The 17,412-nt window shown below is 39.8% G+C and overlaps 1 protein-coding gene across 1 annotated transcript in view; it reads left to right on the forward strand.

Annotated features, from left to right (window-relative positions):
* The first annotated feature begins 5,440 nt into the window (after positions 1-5,440).
* YTHDC2 (YTH domain containing 2) overlaps positions 5,441-17,412 on the forward strand; it is an 87,113-nt gene continuing 75,141 nt past the window's right edge. The window contains exons 1-4 of the mRNA XM_027605239.2: positions 5,441-5,850; positions 7,244-7,334; positions 15,489-15,685; positions 16,975-17,174. Of these exons, the coding sequence (XP_027461040.1) occupies positions 5,601-5,850; positions 7,244-7,334; positions 15,489-15,685; positions 16,975-17,174 (738 nt within the window). The 5' untranslated portion in view covers positions 5,441-5,600. The remainder of the gene's footprint in view (positions 5,851-7,243; positions 7,335-15,488; positions 15,686-16,974; positions 17,175-17,412) is intronic.

The raw sequence follows: 17,412 nt of genomic DNA on the forward strand, positions 1-17,412 counted from the left end.
GAACCCCAGTTCTGTCTACTCTCTTCTGGGTGACATCTGCGTTAGGAAAGACCAGACCTTTCATGGTAATCCCATTCATTCCTATTTGGGGGTTAGTTCATTAACCATGTTCTGGCTAACAGACATAAGGATGTCTATTTCTGGAACTTCTGGGAAGGTTTTTTCTCTCTCCCTCTCTTAAAAGAGGACATCAGACAGTGGGTACTTATCTTTCATGCCTTGGTGGTGTGTTATGATGTGATTACTTAGAGCTGCAACCAAGAGGAGAGTGGCAGACATTAAAGATGACAGAGTGGTAAGCTGGACAGATGGTGGATGATTGAAGGCATTGGTGTGCCATGTTGAAATAATCAGCCCTGGAAGCACCCTACCCCTAGACTTCTTATTGTATAAGGTAAGAAAGGTCCTTACTATGGGCCTTTTTTTGCTTGGGTTTTCCGTCAGGTGAAGCAAAAAACATCTAACTATACCCGAATGCTAAGGCTGAGTCATGAGCCGGGCATTGTGGTAATAAGCACTTCATCCTCATAAAGTTAATATAATCTAATTTCATCCCCATAAGAACACTGTGACATAGGTGTTATCATATCCATTTTGTGGGTGGGGAGATTAAATCATTGCACAAGGCCACACAACTCTAAGTGATAAAAACAAGGACGAAAGCTTTTTTTATTATTATTATTATGTTATGTTAATCACCACACATTACATCATTAGTTTTTGATGTAGAGTTCCGTGATTCATTGTTTGCATATAACACCCAGTGCTCCATGCAGAACGTGCCCTCTTTAATACCCATCACCAGGCTAACCCATCCTCCCACCCCCCTCCCCTCTAGAACCCTCAGTTTGTTTTTCAGAGAAGGATGAAAGCTTTTGGTCTAGTCTCTGCAAAGGATAACTTGAAATCATTTGTGAATATTCTATATCTTCCTTACTTTAATTGTTCTCTGAAGCATATGTAAAAAGTAGAATTGCAGTGTTTCACCCTAAGCACCCAGAAATTTCCAGGGGTATGAAAAAATACCAGAGAATGTAGAGCTGATTAACCTTATGATTTATTGCTATGTAACTTTAGGCAAGTATTTTTTTTAAGATTTTAATCATTTGACGGATAAAGATGTGGTATATATATAATATGCAGCCATCAAAAAAATGAAATCTTGCCATTTGCAACAATGTGAATAGAACTAGAGGGTATTATGCTAAGTGAAATAAGTCAATCAGAGAAAGACAATTATCATATGATCTCACTGATATGGGGAATTTGAGAAACAAGACAGAGGACCATAGGGGAAGGGAGGGAAAAATGAAACAAGACAAAACCAGAGAGGGAGACAAACCTAAGAGACTCTTAATCTCAGGAAACAAACAGAGGGTTGCCGGAGTGGAGGGGTTTGGTAGGGATAGAGTGGCTGGGTGATGGACATTGGGGAGGGTATGTGCTATGGTGAGCACTGTGAATTGTGTAAGACTGATGAATCACAGACCTGTACCCCTGAAACAATATATTATATGTTAATTAAAAATAGTACAGTAAAAAAAAGATTTTATTCATTTATTTGAGAGAGTTAGATAGCAAGAGAGAGAGCATGACCAGGGGGCAGGGAGAGGGAAAATCAGGCTCCCCACTGAGCAGGGAGCCTGATGCAGGGCTCGATCCAGGACCCCGAGATCACCACGCAAGCCGAAGACAGATGCCAACGGACTGAACCACCTAGGCGCCCAAGTATTCTTTTTTTATTTGAATGAATATGTTCTATATACTTACCAGGCACCAGGAATACAAGCATTTAGTCACTTATCCAAAAAGAAAGGAAAGAATGACAGGGGTGCCTGGCTGGCTCAGTTAGTAGATGTGACTCTTGATCTTGGGGTTGTGAGTTCGAGCCCCACATTGGGTTGTAGAGATTACTAAGAAAAATAAATAAAAAAAAAACAGAAAAGAAAGAGTGACAAAAGGAATACAGCATGAAATCAATGCTTGATACTTACATATTATGTCATATTCACAACCATCCTATAAGTTTTAAATATAACTATTTACAGAGGGGAAATCTGAAGGTCAGAGTAAGTAGTTAAGCCACAAAGCCAATAAATGGTGGAACTATGAAGTTATGGGATAAGATTGAGAACAATTATGTGTCTGACTCCTTATAAAATGTTTTATCACTACGTATTTGCTGCATCCAGATATTATCTACCATCTGTGTTTTGTCTCTGAATGAAGCTGGGCTTCATCATAGACTGGGTCTGCTTTCTATCTCTACCTCATTCATTACTCATAGCATGGCCTTGTGCTAGTTATTTTAACCTCATCCAGTTTGCTTCTTCATCTGTATTATCTGTATCATGAGGTAATATAACTTTTTCATATGGTTTTGTGAAGCTTGGGAAAATAAGACAATGCTCGTGGGCACTTAATTAATGGCAGGGTATTATTATGGCGCAGCTAAGGAAATTACAACACACAGAGATCAAGGTAGTAGTAAATGTTCACACAGTTCAGTGATGTCTATGCCAGGGCCGGAATATAGAACCTATTTCTGCAACAGGCAGAAGACATGAATAGACATTTTTTTCCCAAAGACGACATGCAGATGGCTAACAGATACATGAAAAGATGCTCAATATCTTTCGTCATCGAGGAAATGCAAATCAAAACCATGATGAGGGGCGCCAGGGTGGCTCAGTTGGTTGAGTGTCTGACTCTTGATTTTGGCTCAGGTCATGATCTCAGGGTTGTGGAGTCTGCTTGGGATTCTCTCTCCCTTTGCCCACCCCTCCGCCCCCTACCAGCCCCAGTGTGCATGTGCACATGAACACATGCTCGCTTTCTCTCAAAACAAAACAAAACAAAAAACAACGAGATACCACCTCACACCTGTCAGAATGGCTAAAATTAACAACACAGGGAACAACAGATGTTGGCGAGGATGTGGAGAAAGGGGAACACTTTTGCACTGTTGGTGGGAATGCAAACTGGTGCAGCCACTCTGGAAAACAGTATGGAGGTTCCTCAAAAAGTTAAAAGTAGAGCTACCTTATGACCCAGCAATTGCACTACTAGGTATGTACCCAAAGGTTACAAAAATACTGATTTGAAGGGGCACATTGCACCCCAATGTTTATATCACCATTATCAACATTAGCCAAACTATGGAAAGAGCCCAAATGTCTATCGACTGATGAATGGATAAAGAAGACAGATATATATATATACATATGTATATGTATATATATATATATATATATATGCCATCAAAAAGAATGAAATCTTGCCATTTGCAGCAATGTGGATGGAGCTAGAGGGTATTATGCTAAGCGAAATAAGTCAGTTGGAGAAAGACAAATACCATATGATCTCACTCATATGTGGAATTTAAGAAACAAAACAGATGAACATAGGGGAAGGGAAAAAGAGAGGGAGGTAAACAATAAGTCTTTTTTTAAAGGATATTTATTTATTTATTTATTTATTTATTTATTTATTTATTTATTTAATAGAGCTATAGAGTGAGCGAGCACAAGCAGGGGGAGCAGCAGAGGGAGAGGGAAAAGTAGGCTCCCCGCTGAGCAGAGAGCCCAACGTGGGGCTCCATCCCAGGATACTGAGACCATGACCTGAGTTGCAGGCGGACTTAATCGACTGAGCCACCCAGGCGCCCCAAGAATAGGAGAGTCTTAACTGTAGAGAGCGAACTGAGGGTTAATGGAGGGAGGTGTGTAGGGGGATGGGCTAAATGGGTGATGAGTATTAAGGAGGGCACTTGTTATGATGAGCATTGGGTGTTATGTGTAAGTGATAATCACCAAATTCTACACCTGAAACCAATTTTACCATATATGTTAACTAACTAGAAATTAAAAACTTGAAAAAAAAAGAACCTATTTCTGCTTATTCGGAACTCTTTCTATTAGCAAACCAAAGAGATTAGGAGCTCAAGGATTATGAAGTAAGTTTTCAGAGGGTAGAGATGACCAATCCTGACCCCGGATTCCAAAATATGGCCAACCAATGAATATTTATTATGTGTCTCTGCAGTTTCAGCTGCTGATGAAACTGACAAACAAGATCAACAAGTTCCTGCTCTTGAGCTTATATTCTAGTGAAAAGAGCAAATTATAAATAAATAAAATAATTTCAAGCAGTGGTAATTGATAACAAGATTGATGTGAGAGAACCTGTCTAGGTAAGGGATAGAATCCTGCCTTAAATGATGAGAAAGTACTGGGAGGAAGATTGTCCTGGGCAGGAGGAAACAATGCAAATGGAAAGTTCCCCTGATGGTAATGATCTTGGTGTGTTCAAGGCACAGAAAGAAACTAGTGCATGTGACCACTGAAAGTGAGGATGAGAGCCCTGGGAGATGAGATTCAGGGAGGTAGGGCAGAGACCAGCTAAGGCAGAGTCTTGAGAGTCATGGTAAAAAAGTTGTGAGTTTTTAGTTGTTGCAATGGGGAGCTATTGGTGTGCTTTATGTAGGAGTGTAATCCTACCTGCCTCATATTTTTATTTTTTAAAGATTTTATTTATTTTGGGAGAGAGCATGAGCAGGGGAGAGGGGCAGTAAGGGAGAGAAAGAGAGAAGCGAACTATCCGCTGACCGGGGAACCTGATGCAGGGCTCGATCCCAGGGCTCTGGGATCAGGACTTATGCCAAAGTCAGGAGCTTAATCAACTGAGCCACCCAGGCGCCTCTACCTAGCTTATATTTTTAAAAGGATCACTCTGGTTGCTCTCTGCAGAATGGACCATGGGAAGACCACAGTGGAAGCAGTTAGGGTGTCTGGGATTAGGTTTATGTTAGTGTTATTGTATACAAGCAAGTGCAAATTCTCATAATCTTGTTTGACCTCCAAAACGAAAGAGTTCCACTTTCCTCTTCCATCATCTCATATAGCACTTATAACTATCACTGAAGCACGTACTTTTTTATTGTCTGTCATCCTCATTTAGGGTCGCCACATAAAATACAGGCGCTCTGTTAAAAGCGCATTTCAGTAGAATAACTTTTTTTTACTATGTGTTCCCAAATGTTGCATGGGAAATACTAAAAACCAAAAAACCAAACTATTCGTTATCTGAAATGCAATTAAATGGGGCACCCTGCATTTTTACGTGCTAAATCTGCCAACTCTACCCCCACTAGAATGTGAACTCCAAGAGGGCAGGAACCACGTCTGTCCGCTCCCACACCTACGTCGTGGCGTAGTGCCTGCCGGGCACATAGTGGGAGCCCTCACAGGCTCACGGAAGGAATTAATGAAGGATTTAAGGAAAGAGTGATTGAATAAAAGGATGCACGGGAATGCCTTGGTGCGGACGGGGGAACGGGAGAAGACAGAGAGAATCGGCTGGGTCCGGGCACTACATTGGCTGGCAACTGCTGGGAGGCGAGGAGCGGCCGACGCGCTGAGGTCACGGGCGCCCGCGGCCCTGGTGACGTCATCACGCCTGCGCTCTCCGCTCCGCCCGGGTTTCAGTTGGCGCGGGCTCCTCCTCGACCGTTGTGGTGACTGGCGGTTTCTGGTGACCCCGGCCCACCGCAGGTCGCCTGCGGAGCTGTCCAGTCCCGGCAGTAGCCCTCCGTCCTCGTCATGGACCGTCCGCCCGCAGGCCTGGCGGCTCGCCCGCGGGGAGAACTTCCCAGGGCCATGTTCAGGCCGAGCAGCGTCTCCCCGCGGCCGCCCGTTGCTGGCGGCGGCGGCGGCGGCGGGGGAGGCCCAGCTCAGTTCGGCCCTGGGGGCGGAGGCCGGGCCAAGGGGCTGAAGGACATTCGTGTAGACGAGGAGGTGAAGATCGCGGTCAATATCGCTCTGGAGCGCTTCCTATGCGGGGATCAGAGAGGTGAGGTTCCCGACAGGGACCCCGTCGGCTGCCCCGCCTCCCCCAAGCCGGGACCCACGGTGTGAAGATGCGGCCTCAGTGGGGAGGGAAGGCCTGGGCCGCCCCCGGGCCCGCTGGAGCGGGCCTCCCCGGCGGGTGGGGCCGCGCTTGCTAGCGCTCGGTGGGATGCACGGCGTCCTGCGGGTCTGCAGGGTTAAAGCACTTGCCTAGCAGTAATCAGAAGGTGGAGGAGTGGGGTTGCTCCTTTGCCGGAAGCGTTTCTTTCCCCAGAGAGAGGCCTGTAGGCAGCTTGGGGCGTTTAACCCACAGTTTTTAGGTATTGGTACCCCCCCTTTTTTAAAAAGGAAATTGTGGTAGCCTTAGCTGAGGCACGTTTAAACTACAGAAGAAGAGCGGAGGAAATCAGACATGTATTGGCAATATGTAGTGTGTTTTGTTTAAATCCCGAAAGCATCACGCTTAAACACTTAAGAAAATTAAACTGGTTTTGGTAGACGTCTTTCACACCACTTAAGGATGGAAAGCTACTTGTCTTGTGTCATACGGTGCAGAACCGCCGCCGACCCGAGGTGATCAGTACAACATACTGAGTGCCCATTCCGATTTACTGGCCCAAGTAGGGGACCCTTGACCTTGGAACCTTACGATCCAGAACAGGCAATGAATGACTTGGACAGAGTGAACTTACATTAAACAAAGCCTCAGCAATATGAAAGCAACAAATGCAGTCTGAGATATAGTGAAATAGGAATTCTATAGTTTTTTGAAAGCAAAGACAGTGGAGTTTGACGTTAAGCATTCATCATGCTTGAGCATCGCTTATCACGGAAGGAAATGAATCTTTTTGTTAAGTAAGCAAGTAAGGACTAAACCAAGTTAAAATAGTAAAATATGTTCATCAGTCATCGTACCAATTGAAGATTCCAGCACAAATAAGAGGAGTAATCTTTGGTGAACATGAGAATCCTCTATCACGTTTAGATTTAATTTTTATTAATATGGTAATTCTGATAGACATTCAGTAGTTAATTGAATTAATATCTACTTTTCACATAAAATGACCTTTTCACATAATGTGAAAATGACTTTTCACATAAAATCACATATGCTTATATGACTTTTTTTTTTTAGAGTGCTTGTTGGGGGAAGGGCAGAGAGAGGGAGAGAGAGAATCTTAAGCAGATTCTATGCCCAGTGTGGAGCTGCACTTGGGGCTCGATCTCACAGCCCTGAGATCATGACTGGAGTAGAAATCAAGAGGTGGGTGCTCAACTGACTGAGCTACCCAGGTGCCTGTTTTTTCATATTTTGTATCTGTATGTTTATTGAAGCACCTTGAAAGAAAATTTTGTATTACCAAATGGTACTTTGTGTGTTTTTTTTTTTCATATAGAAATGGAATTTCCTTCTTCTTTCACCAGCACTGAAAGAGCCTTTGTTCATCGATTGAGTCAGTCTCTTGGTTTGGTTTCTAAAAGTAAAGGGTAAGCTGATAGCTTTTCTTATTTAAAAAGAATTATTTACCAAAAAAAGAAATGTTCCTGACTCCATTTAAGTAGTTATTACTGTTTTAGATTCACGTCCTTAATTATATTGTAGATAAACTGATTCATGTCTGTACCAAACTTAGCTCGTTGCTTTTCCTCCTATCTTGCCCTTTTTTTGTTTTCCCTTAAGGGTTAAAAAAAAAAAAAAGTAAAGTTTAAAATGTAAGAAAAATAGTTTAAAAGTTGAAGTTGCTTGAGGAAAATGTTTTCTTTTTTCATAGAAACTAAGTCTCCTTTTTTAAACAGAATGGATAGATGAAAGATCATAAGTACCATTATTTACAGAACTATTTCTTTCAATGTTACTGTATTGTAATGGTAACTTTAGAATACAGAATCATTGTTTTCTTTCTTACCAGCTCAAGAAACTGATGATTAGAAAAGACTAAATAAAATGGATCAGGAAGAAAGAAACAGTATATATTTTTTTGAGGGCCACTGATCTGTAGGGGAAAAAGTCATTTTTACCATCCAAATTGAAGAACTCTATGATTACATGAAACGATTTCATTTTGGGAATAAGGATGAAGGGATTGATATATAGCAGGGTTTCTCAATATTGGCATTATTAACATTTCAAACTGGATAATTATTGTGGAGGACTGTCTTGTGTATTGTAGCATATCTAACCTTACCCACTAGCACTTTCACCCGCAGCTGTAACAACCAAAAATGCTTCCAGATGTTGCCAAAGTGTTCCCTGGGGAGCAAAATTGCCTGTGGTTAAGAACCAAGGAGGGGGGAAAGAAAGATAAAATTTCAGCTTAACAGGGTTTAGGTTAAAAAGAGAGAAAACAAAAGATTATGAGGTCAATATTTTTAATTTACAGCAGGAAGGTCCTAAGATGAAAGTACCTGATGTAGGAATGTCTGGCATTTGAATGCCCACAGTGATACATTACTGAGTAAGATGGGATTTAGCTTAGGTGAATGTGCGTTTTGAATATCACTAAGGCCGGTGCTGGAAACAGTGGAAGGTTTTGAGCATGCCCATATTATAGTCCTCTGCATAAGTTAAATACAGCACTTGCAGATGAAAAAGAGTACAGGGCCATAATCCTTTATCCAAAAACACCTGGAACAAGTGGATTTTGAGATTCAGGTTTTAGAAACATTTTAGGGTATATTTGCAGTATGTTATGTAATACCCCTCATAAGGTGCAGGCATCACCTTTAATCACAATATTTCTGCTGGGAAACATGAATATTCACAGTAAGATAAAGAAATAGTAGAAATAGCCTCATATCAATGTAATCAGGCTTTCCTGCCAAATGAAGTTGCTGCCTTGAACCCTAAAAACCTACAAAACCATCTGCAAGTCCAACAAACAAAAGATAGGAACATTATTTTGTGGAGAAGGAGGAGGAAGTGGGGAGGGGTTGTTTTGAACAAAAGTGCATTGGAGAGAAGCAAGAAGGGTGATGATGGTTTCTCATTGGCTGAGTTTTGGGGTGGTTGATTTCTTGTAGAAGAAGAAACAGCAAAAAAAAAAAAAAAGAAGAACAAGAAACAGCAATGTAAATCTTTCTGTTGGAGCCTGCAATTGAAACTCCTTTGCCTTTTTTTTTTTTTTTCCTAGAGTAGGAGAGAAAGAGGGTGGGGGAGGGAGGAGGTAGGGGCAAAGGGAGATGGAGATAGAGAATCTTAAGCAGGCTCCACACCCAGCATGGAGCCTGACACAGGGCTCGATCTCACAACCCTGAGATGATGACCGAAATCAGGAGTTGGACTCACTGAGTCTTTTTTTTCTTTTTTTTAAAGCTTTTAATTTATTTGACAGAGACAACGAGCGAGAGAGAACACAAGCAGGGGGAGTGGGAGAGGGAGAAGCAGGCTTCCCGCCGAGCAGGGGGCTCGATCCCAGGACCCTGGGATCATGACCTGAGCCAAAGGCAGATGCTTAACAACTGAGCCACCCAGGTGCCCCGGGACTCATTGAGTCTTAACCGGACTTAACCCACTGAGCCACCCAGGCACCCCCAAGCTTCTTTCCTCTTGAGGAGTCTTCAGTTGGGTCTGTAATTAACAATTCTTCCTGTAATTGACATGAGTAGCTTGGGTTTCCCTACCGGCCTCCCTTTCTAGCATTCCCTCTCCACTTTAGTGAGGTTTCCCTTTATTAATTTTCACATTGCAAACTTACAGAAATCTTCCAGTTTTCATTGTTGTTTGGGTTAAGAGTTGCAGATAAGAGATTGTGGGTTCTCAGTAGAAAGCATCTGTTGTAAGGTACAGTTCTGTAGCTATGTTATTTCTATGGTAAATGGGTTCTGAATTCTGAACAGTTAACTTGGAAATGACCATTAGAAATTACCCTTAGAAAAGCAGTCCATTAGAATGGACTACATCTGCTTCTGTTCAGTAGCATGATTGTTTAAGGGATGGTCCTGAATGGAGAAACCTGGGGAAGGGGAAAGAGCAAGATAGAAGTTATCAGGACAAAAAAAGGTGGGCGAGGAAACACTGAAGGGACGGAGAGAGGAAAAAAGATGCTAAGGGAAGTCAGGCAAACCTGCTTTCTCATCTGGGCTATAGTACCTATTCCTAGTGCTCTGTAAATACTGTTAGGAAATGTCCTAGCTTGATTAAAGGTAGTACGATGCTTATCTTGTGGTCCTTGTGATTTTCAGATGCCTTTCTTTTCACGTATATTAAGTACTTGGAATATGGTTGTCATATCCTTTCTTTTCACTTATATGAGAATTTGTACCTGACTTACATTTTCATGGGTTTTCCTGTTTACTGTTGAGTAAAGGATTTTTCCCCCCCACTTCCTAGCATAACTTCATTGACTTAGTAAGTTAGTATTTCTTTTGTATCTGGTATCATGGTTCCTTAATAAGTATTTGAGAGAGAGCCTGGTGTGGAGGAAGAGGGAGGAAGGTTGGATTTCACTCCCAGTGTCTCACTGCCTTATTCTCTAGTTTTGGTCATGGCCCTTAACTTTCAAGGCCTATTTTCTTAAATGTAAAGTATGAAGGAGTTAAGTCTCTTTGTTTTAGTTCGAATTCTGTGATTCTGTAGTTTATTTTGAGTATCTTATGAGGTTTAAAAATAGATTCCGGGCAGGGTGCTTGGGTGGCTGAGTCAGTGAGCATCTTGAGTGTCTGCCTTTGGCTCAGGTCATGATCCCAGGGTCCTGGGATCCAGCCCCGCATCAGGCTCCCCACTGAGTGGAGAGCCTTCTTGTCCCTCTCCCACTCCCCCTGCTTGTGTTCCCTCTCTCGCTGTCTCTCTCTGTCAAATAAATAAATAAAATCTTTAAAAAATATATAGATTCCAGGCTTACTGTGTGAAAGTTGACGGTTATTTTTTCTCATCACTTTCTCTTTTTTGCTCTCCTTTCTTTCAAAAAACAGCCGTCTGTGTTAGATTTTGTTTTTCATTTCCTCCTGAAGAGTTGAATTGATTTTGCAGTTGATTACTTATTTTGAATTACTTTTTATAATTGCTCATCTTTTGGTGAAAATTCTTTTGTTGGAGTAATGTCCCCATTTTGTGTTCTTTAGTGTAGCCTAAAGTTTTGTTTGAAATTTTAGGCAAGCTTTCCCATACCAAAATTTTACCTCCTTATAATTTCCCTTTTTCCTCAACTGAGGTCTGAATTTTGGTTTTAAGAGCATACTTTTCTGAGTCTTTGTTTGACTTGTTCATGAACAAAACAATTTCTTTTCTGTTCTTCCTAGTGCAAGTGATGCAAAATGAAATTTACAAAATGAACTTTGTTAAAGACTTGTGGAAAGAGAAACTATAAAGTACATGAAAATAGGTTTTCCAGGTACAGGTTTCTTACCCTGTGATTGCTGATGTCCCTGCTTCCTAGGTATCCACGTGTTCTAGCCACCCTGACTGGAAGGCTGTACCCTGCAAGAAAGCCCCCTTTTCAGATTCGGGTTCCTGACTCCCTTGCCTCTTGCCTGGGAAGGTTGTGTACTGCACTCTCCTTTTCTGCCCCACTTAAAATAGGAAAAATTGGTTAAAAGTGACTTAAGTGTCTTACTGACTTTTTGGGCATCCATTGAAAAGAAACAGCCTACGGTGCCTAACAGTAATAATAGTGACAGCTCACGTTCATTAAGTTCTCATAAGCAGCAGGTCTATGCTAATGGCTTTAAGTAGATTAGTTAATGCTCACAATAGTCTTAATCAGTAGGTTCTGTTAATAACATCTGGTATCTGTATAGCAGATGAGGCAGTTCAGGGTTGGAGACATAAGTAATTTTCCCAAGATCACAGAGCTAGCAAGGGGTAGAGCCAGGATTTGAACATAGTTAATGCTTCATTAATTTTTGATTGTTCACAGTGGGTTCACGGCAATGTCCTAGGAGCTGTGAGGAGTTAAACTGGAAACATTAGCTAGGTCTTGTCTTTAAGTTGTTTATAGTCCAAAGTCACAGAATGAACCAGTGTACCACCATCATGGTGTCCATGACGTGAGAGCAACTTTGTTTAGTGACAAAGTTAACTGGTTTATTAATTTCCACATAGTCATAAAAAGTATGAATTAGTATGATATAAACTTTAATAAATTTACAATTCTGTACTACAGTATTGGGAAGAGAACGGTTTGGAGTTAGGTCTTTGCATCTTTCTGCTTAATGGAAGTATAAATTAAGGAAATAGGAAGTGATGCATTTGTAAGGCATCATATGAATGTGGATTATTTTTTGAGGCATTAGCTCCTTGGTGGCTGTGAGCTTTTTTTTTTTTAAAGATTTTATTTATTTGCCAGAGAGAGAGAGAGAGAGAGAGTACAAGCAGGGGGAGCGGCAGGCAGAGAGAGAAGCAGGTTCCCCGCTGAGCAAGGAGCCTGATGTGGGACTCGATCCCAGGACTCTGGGATCATGACCTGAGCTGAAGGCAGCCACTTAACCAACTGAGCTACCCAGGTGCCCCTGGCTGTGAGCTTTTTAAGTTGTCATTTCAAATTTTGGTTCTTTAGCTGATTAAAAAAAAAGATTGAGAGAGAGAGTGTGCGCACGCACATGTGTGAACCGGGGGAGGGGAGAGGCAGAGGGAGAGAGAGAATCCTCAAGCAAACTCCCCACTCCGCACTGAGCCAGACACAGGGCTCGATCTCACGACCGTGAGATTATGACCTGAGCTGAAATCAAGAGTTGGGTGCTTAACCAACTGTGCCACCCAGGTGCCCCCTAGCTGATTTTTTAAACTGTTTACAGATTTGGAGAGTGGAGAATAGTAAGGCATATGGTTGTATTTGAGTTAAATGTTCAGTAATGTGCTGTGTAAATTGATAAATTAATATTAAAATTGCATCAAATTTGATGAGTTAATAGTTTTTCTTTAAAAGGAAGAAGCCAGGGGCGCCTTAAAAGGAAGAAGCCAGGGGCACCTGGGTGGCTCAGTTGTTAAGCGTGTGCCTTCGGCTCGGGTCATGATCCCAGGGTCCTGGGATTGGGCCCTGCACTGGGCTCCCTGCTCAGTCGGAAGCCGGCTTCTTCCTCTCTCACTCCCCCTGCTTGTGTTCCCTCTTTTGCTGTCTCGCTTTCTGTCAAATAATAAAAATAAAATCTTTAAAAGGAAGAAGCCATTGAAATGCCAAAACTTCCTGATAGCATGTATTGATTACTTTTACACTCTGAAAGTTAGATGTTATGATGTTCTTGCCTGTAATATTAGCACATTTATGTTTAAAAATCGCATGTGGAGCTTGCATTTTATTTTGAAAAAATTATTGTGACATTATTTTGTTTAGCATCTTTTCTACATCGTGGTTTCTAGTTAATTTTACTTTGAAAAGGAATCCCTTAATGGTTTTCTTCAAAGAATAGTGCCACTTTGGAAGGAAAGCATGATGAGATCTCAGTGTGTTAGTTTACAAAGTAGGACAAATCTCTGCTGTATTGAATGTTTTCATCCTCACAACAAGACAAATATTTTACCAAGCATTTCACTTATCTTTTTATCATTTACCAGTGTCACTATGGTGCTGAATGTGGTAAGAATGAGTACTAAGAGCCACAAGTAGAATCTTATAAAACATAAAAACCATGAAGTTGGTTATATCTTTCTACCCTACCATTTGTGTTCAAAATGAATTCAGTAAATTTTAAATGGTAATGGCTAACTACTCACACATGCTTACTTTGAGTTATTTTTGTACGTAAATGCTGTATTAATAGTAGGCAACTTATGTTAGGAAAGTTTGAATCTGACCCATTTTAGTTGTGAGCTTCTTGAGGAGAGTATGTTTTACTCAACTTTGTAATCCCAGCTTCTAGCATAGTGCCTGGCATGCAGTAGGTGCTCAATATATGATGAATGATTGAATGAATGAATGAAATAAAATTAAAGGTGAAATATAGCAAAACTTTCCAGAGACAGTTTTCAAGAAAATTAAAGCATCTTGGAACTGATAGAAATAGTAGAGATTTCTAAATTAACTTGTATATAGTGTTAGAGAAATAAAATGATTTTTGATCACATAGCTAGTTAGTTGAACACAAGCCTCCTGACTTGTGGCTCTAGTGTTCATTTCACCACACTTCCTGCCTTATGTAGTTAAAAGTTTTATGAAATAAATGGCATAGGAGGGGAGTGAATGATTGTGTCTATAATGACTGTGCTGAATTTTCAGAAAGGTCCTGGGAAACAAACCTACTGCAGAGATTATCTTTAGAATCCAGTAATTCTTACTTACCATGGAAATAACTGAAATTCCTAGATCAGGTTAAATTTGATTATTTTGTCTTTATCCCATAATTTAAAGATCACTAAGCACTTGTTAAGGAGTAGATGACAGTACTGAACATCTATAATTCATTAAAGCAGTCCATAAAAAGTTCCTAGAAATTAAAAATCTTGGTAAAAGGTGAAAGACAAAAACCTCACTTAAGAAGGCTTAGACAGCTAAAACTATAGGTTAATCTCCAGTTTTTTATTGTTTTTACAGTGAAAATATTGTTGAAAAGTTTTAAATCTAATGAAAATTAGGAAAAGTGTACATGTACTTTTCATTGTATTTGTGGCTTTGTTGCTCACTTCTGTAAGTGATAGTGACAGTAACAAATGGTAGAACATTTTATGAAATATTTTGGGTAACTTTTTAAAAATAAGTGATTTTTTTACCCAGACTATATAATAATAGCTTTCATTCATTTAATACTTACTTTGTAACAGATGTTGCCCTTTATATGCATTATCTTATGTAGTCATATGGGTAATCCTTTGAGGCAGGTATTACTATTATCTTTGGCTCAGAGCTTTTAAATAATTTACTTAGTCTCACAGCTAAGTGGTAGAGATAGGATTCAAACCCAGGTTGGTATGGTTTTACAGCCTGAGTGCTTTATGAGTACTGTATTTTACTAGATTATGGACATGCCTTATTAAATCAGTCAAAAACACATTTGAGGACTTCCTGTGTGTATAACATTGTACCTGGTACTCTTGGAGCTACAAAAGTCATAAAAGATGTTGTCGGTCCTGGACCAGTTGAAGAAATAAATATACCTACGTCAAATAATTTGAATACAGCTTTAAATCATCATTACCTTAACTGAAGGCCAGAGCCTGAAGCTTTGAAAAATTTCTTTTTCCCAAGATGCGTATGAAACTACTTACCAGTAATGTTGATTTATGCTTTTTTGGTCCAGCCACTAAGCTTGGTTCTCCTAACAGTTTTCATGGGATGTGACATTACCAGCATACTATGGAAACGTTCAGTGGGCGATATTAGTCTGGAGAGTGAACCATAACTTTTTTATTACCATTTTTAGATTCTGTTGTTCAGATTGGTTTTCTCCCTCTGTATGCTTCCAACTGGTGATGTTTCCATCCACCATGAAGTCTGCTAAGACAAACTTTAACATTTGTGGGTAAGTAGGCCATTTTTGAGGTTTAAAAACTGGATTTGCAGCAGTTTGAAATTTTAATTGAAAATGGTCTTGTGGCCACTTCAGCACCAAACCCCTCCTTACTGACTTTTTTTTGGGATTTTCAGCATCTTCTCCCAAAGCATTTTGATTTTTTTCAATGTTTTGCTTGAGACGTGTTTTCTAAGTAGGCGTACATCATTTGTGAACAAATTGACTATATGTAGTAAATAAATGATTTTTATTAATATTCAGAAAGGGAGCAAATAGATACCTAACTGTGAAGAAGAAAGATGGATCAGAAACAGCTCATGCAATGATGACCTGTAATTTGACTCATAATTCAAAACATGCTGTTAGGAGCCTAATTCAAAGATTTCCTGTCACCAATAAAGAGCGTACTGAACTTCTGCCTAAAACAGAAAGAGGAAATGTGTTTGCAGTTGAAGCTGGTATGTATTTTCTGGGAAGCTTCCTTGTCTATCCTATTATTTGATGACTGTTCTTTTACCATTTTAAATTTATTAAAAAACTAAGATGCAATGAGATTTCTCAGTTTGAATCAAGAACTGTGAAAATTTTGGAACGAAATGCAGTGTTAAGGCACGTGATGAAGTTAGACAAGTCTTAAGTGTCGCTGTGATAGCTATCATTTATGGAGCACCTATTGTGTGCTAGGCAGTGTGCTAAACTCTTTATGTAGGGCCTCCTAACAACTCTCCCAAGGTAAGAATTTCCTCTATCTCAGGGGTGGTTAAACGGGCTCAGAGCAGTTAAATAACTTGTTCAAGGCTACTCAACCAGCCACTAAACCGCAGAGCTGGAATTTGACTCCAGGGTCTGGATTTTCCTGTATTACACTGCCAAGACATGCTAATGAGTGAGCTTTTGAATTGGGGCTTTAGCTTCTGGTAAGAGGACAGAGTCCTCAGTACACTAACTTGCCGAAGGGTAGATAAATAATATATTTAGGTTGTAAAATGAAGTTGTAATTTTATCATTTGGAAAAATAACTTCTTAGAAAATTATTATTTACCTAAAGTTTCAGATATGCATAATTTCCATTGTCTGTTGGAGTAGGTTTGCAGAGTGTAGAAAATACATGGTCCTAGACAGCAAGGAATTTAAGTTCTAAAATGTTTTGATTTATGTGAAGAATATAAAACACATCATGTCTCTTTTTTATTCCTATCTGCTTATTAATTAAATGCAGATGCTAGCTAAAATTTTCAGTTAGGACCTTATATTTACACATATTATTCTATTGATCACATAATCTTACATATTTAGCTTTACACATACAGACAGAATATTATTCTTTTCACGATGTGTTTTCATATCGTACATAACAGACGTTATAATGCACATTGTTTCCCATTTTAGTTTTTTGTGTCGTTATTGATGGAAGCAAGCATGAAAACTCTAAGGATATCAGAATCCCATTTTATTTTCAGTGGTTATGGAGTGGTTGATTTTTGTTCATTTGTAAACATTGTGCACCAGAAATACTTTTAGAAATTTGCTTTTTGATTGATAACTGAAATTTGTAACTTGTTTTTAAAGGGTCTTAGGCGTAGGAGTACCACAGTGGTGCATTGCTTGCTAACTTCATGTAGACTGAGTAGAGAAGAAACACTCGAATGGAATTACATTGGAAATTACTTATCTTTGTTTTCCACACTTTTTCAACATTGTTGACCATAAATTGTTTTTGTTGTTGTTCTTTTATTCATTTTCAAAGAAAACTGGGAAATGAGCAAAACAAGCTGGGGACTCAACAATGGCATACCTCAGATTCCAGTGAAAAGAGGAGAATCTGAATTTGATTCTTTCAGGCAGTCTCTGCCCGTGTTTGAGAAACAAGAAGAAATTGTTAAAATAATTAAAGAAAATAAAGTAGTTTTGATTGTAGGAGAAACTGGATCTGGAAAGACTACGCAGGTTTGTTTCTTTGTTGTTTATGGAAGAAAAAATATTTTTTCCCACAGGATAGTTTTATATCAAATTTGTATTTTAACCCAAAATAACCCCCTTTTGGTTACTTCAGTGGTTATTTCAAAGATATTACTGGGAGTACATTTTGAGAATTTATAGAAAGGAAATGTTTTAAAGTACTTTTAAGCTAGCACATTGGGCCTTCATTTAAAGAGAAATGGGGATGTGATTGGGCATCATAAAG

The sequence above is a fragment of the Zalophus californianus genome, chromosome 5, assembly GCF_009762305.2.
Source record: "Zalophus californianus isolate mZalCal1 chromosome 5, mZalCal1.pri.v2, whole genome shotgun sequence".
NCBI classification, from domain to species: domain Eukaryota; kingdom Metazoa; phylum Chordata; class Mammalia; order Carnivora; family Otariidae; genus Zalophus; species Zalophus californianus.